This window comes from Leptonychotes weddellii, unplaced genomic scaffold (assembly GCF_054177405.1).
Source record: "Leptonychotes weddellii isolate Sample4059 unplaced genomic scaffold, ASM5417740v2 HiC_scaffold_17995, whole genome shotgun sequence".
Classification (NCBI taxonomy): domain Eukaryota; kingdom Metazoa; phylum Chordata; class Mammalia; order Carnivora; family Phocidae; genus Leptonychotes; species Leptonychotes weddellii.
Window position 1 is genome coordinate 1 of NW_027764208.1, and position 3325 is coordinate 3325.

A 3325-nucleotide genomic window follows, 5' to 3' on the forward strand; every position below is an offset into this window, starting at 1 on the left:
CTGATTAAAATTCTCCAGAGTATAGGGATAGAGGGAACATTCCTCAAGTTCATAAAATCTATTTATGAAAAACCCACAGCAAATATCCTCCTCAATGGGGAAAAGCTGAGAGCCTTTCCCTTAAGATCAGGAACACATCAAGGATGACCACTCTTGCCACTATTGTCCAACATAGTACTAGAAGTCTTTTTATTATTATTATTTAAATTCAATTAGTGAACACAGAGTACATCATTAGTTTTTGATATAATGTTCAATGATTCATTAGATTGTTCTCTTTTTCTGGGGTATTACTGACATATAACATTCTACTAGTTTCAGTGGTAGAAGGTAATGATTTGATATTTTTGTGCACTGTGAAATTATTTTTTCTGAAATAGAATATACCTTGAAGAGTTTTTAAAATCTCAGTTGGATTCTTAGACCAGAGAGGTTAATGATATTTGGATATCTACAACAAAAATTCTAGAAGGGTATATACATATATAAATTTCTTTTTGCATTTTGATTCATTTTTTGTGTTTGCTTAAGGCAACTGCTAAACTAAACAAATTTACATGCTTATTGGTAAAGGATACTATAGCAAAAGGCAAGCTCACAATGCAATGAACAATGTAACCTCACTATATGGTAAATTTATAGAATTATAGGTAATTTGTAATCTCTAAATCTACAGGACCATGGATTTTTTTCCTGCTAGCATAACTGGGTTCTCTTTCTCTCTTTCTCTCTCAACACATTCATTTCAAGGGGTGGTGTTTCATGATTGAATCATTAATCCCAAAGCTTTCCTAGGTTGCCCCGGTGAAATATCATGGAGAACACCTACTGGCTGGCTAACTACACTGGGAGATCAGATTTCATCCTGGTGGGAATCTTCAGTGAATCCAAACACCCAGCTCTCCTTTGTTTGGTCATTTTTGTGGTTTTCCTAATGGCCTTGTCTGGAAACACCATCCTGATTCTACTGATACATTCTGATGCCCACCTCCACACTCCCATGTACTTTTTCATCAGTCAGCTATCTCTCATGGACATGATATACATTTCTGTTACTGTGCCCAAGATGCTTATGGACCAAGTCATGGGTATGAACAAGACCTCAGCCACAGAATGTGGGATACAAATGTTTCTCTATGTGACACTAGGAGGTTCAGAATTTTTTCTTCTAGCCTCCATGGCCTATGACCGCTATGTGGCCATCTGCCATCCTCTCCATTACCCTGTCTTCATGAACCATCGGGTGTTGCTCCTCCTAGCATCTGGCTGCTGGTTCCTGGGCTCAGTGGATGGCTTCTTATTCACTCCCATCACCATGACCTTCCCCTTCTGCAGATCTCGGGAAATCCATCATTTTTTCTGTGAAGTCCCTGCTGTATTGAAACTCTCTTGTTCAGACACTTCTATCTATGAAATTTTCATTTACCTGTGCTGTGTCCTCATGCTTCTCATTCCTGTGACAGTCATTTTAGGCTCTTACTACTTTATCCTCATCACCATCCATAGGATGAACTCAGCAGAAGGCCAGAAGAAGACCTTTGCCACTTGTTCTTCCCACATGACTGTGGTCATCCTCTTCTATGGGGCTGCCATTTATACTTACATGCTCCCCAACTCCTACCATACACCTGAGAAGGACATGATGGTATCTGTCTTTTACACCATACTCACTCTTGTGCTCAATCCTTTGATTTATAGTTTAAGAAATAAGGATGTTATGGTACCTCTGAAGAAAATGTTGAATGTGGGACCTGTCTTTCAAGAAACTATAAAGTAGGGGCACCTGGATGGCTCAGTAGGTTAAGCATCTGCCTTTGGCTCAGGTCATGATCCCAGGGTCCTGGGATTAAGCCCTGCATTGTGCTCCCTACTCAGCGAGGAGTCTGCTTCTCCTTCTCCTTCTGCCCCTCCCGCCCACTTATGCTCTCTCTCTCAAATAAATTAAATCTTTTTAAAAAAAGAAACTATAAAGTAGGAAACTTTGATATTATTGTGTTTTTCCTTCTCTTTACACATTGTAAGTTCAGAATTTTATGTCAACTTTTCCTTAGAGTTTTATACCATGGTGTTTCATCTCACTTTTGCATCTTTACTTTTTTTAAGTATTGCCTCCCTGTACTATAAAACTCTTAAATTTCCTAATTCTTATCCTTCCAAAATGTATTATACAATCTTATTATAGTGATATTATAGTTACTGAAGTTGATAACTGCACTCTGACTCTGTAGAACACCCATATTCTTAGGAAATACATAATCAAAATATTTAGAAAGGTCATGTAATTCTATGTAATTGATTCAAATGAGAGAGAAGGAGAAGGGTGATGAAGAAAAAAAGGTAAAAAATGTTAATTGTTTAGTCTGGGTAAAAGGTATGTGGCTGTGGTTTGTACCATTCTTATTCATGATACTTTTCTGTAAGTGTAATATTATTCCACACAAACCGTTAAAATATCAGTCGTCCTAACTTTTTAAAGTTTGTGTTCTATTTGCTGGCAGTGTAAGTGACGATATCTTATAAAATGTGCTCATTTCAATGCGATTAATTATTACTAGGACAATCCTGTCATCCGCCTACCTGTATCATCCCTTAATTTGCTAGACCATAATGATACACACTATGTGGATATGGTCCAAAACTGAAAGCACCTAGTGGTTAAAAGCCCTACAAAATGGTAGTTTTAGTATCCATACTTGTATAAGAAACTGTGGGAAAAATATGAATTCAGAATGGAAGGAAGATTTAGGGGAGGTTCCCTGCTTGAGGTGATACCTGAACTGAGTTTTGAAGTATGTAATTTATTAGACAAAAAAAAAAGAGAGAGAGAAGCAGGATATCAAATATTCAAACATTTATTTGATTATTCAATAAATATTTAAACTCTTATAATCCAAAAATAACAGCTAAATGAGATTAAAACCTTAACACTATATGGTTGCTGTTTTCAAGGAATTTGAACCTGTATAGTTTTATACGCAAAAAGGTACTATACAATATATGATATGCCTTGATGCTAATGTGGAAAGTGTATGGCTCATAAGGACACATCTGTTCTACCTGTGATACACAAATTTGGTAAAAAAAAGGGGGACTGAGAACAGCCTCTGGAACTCAGTGCTGAATGTTGACTAGATGTGCCCTCAGATGAGTACAGGAGGCTGTGGCAGAGGGGGATTTCTCAGAGACAATATGCCACAGAAGAGACACAACATGAGCAAAGGTCAGAAGGTTGGCACAGTATAAGGGGTAAGTGTTTCAATTGCTCTATCGTTCCTACTTTGCTTTAATGACTTCTTTCTTGCCCTTCTGTGACCCAGAGTTTTAC

At 37.4% G+C, this 3325-nt stretch overlaps 1 protein-coding gene across 1 annotated transcript; it reads left to right on the forward strand.

The window, feature by feature from the left end:
* Positions 1-814: 814 nt before the first annotated feature.
* LOC102742468 (olfactory receptor 2T29-like) lies at positions 815-1777 on the forward strand. Its single transcript, XM_006730495.2, has one exon. The coding sequence runs from the start codon at positions 815-817 to the stop codon at positions 1775-1777; it is 963 nt and encodes a 320-aa protein (XP_006730558.2).
* The last annotated feature ends 1548 nt before the right edge of the window (positions 1778-3325 follow it).

Excerpts from the sequence above, each read along its gene's own strand:
- LOC102742468 (XM_006730495.2), top strand. The coding sequence starts at position 815 with ATGGAGAACACCTACTGGCTGGCTAACTACACTGGGAGATCAGATTTC.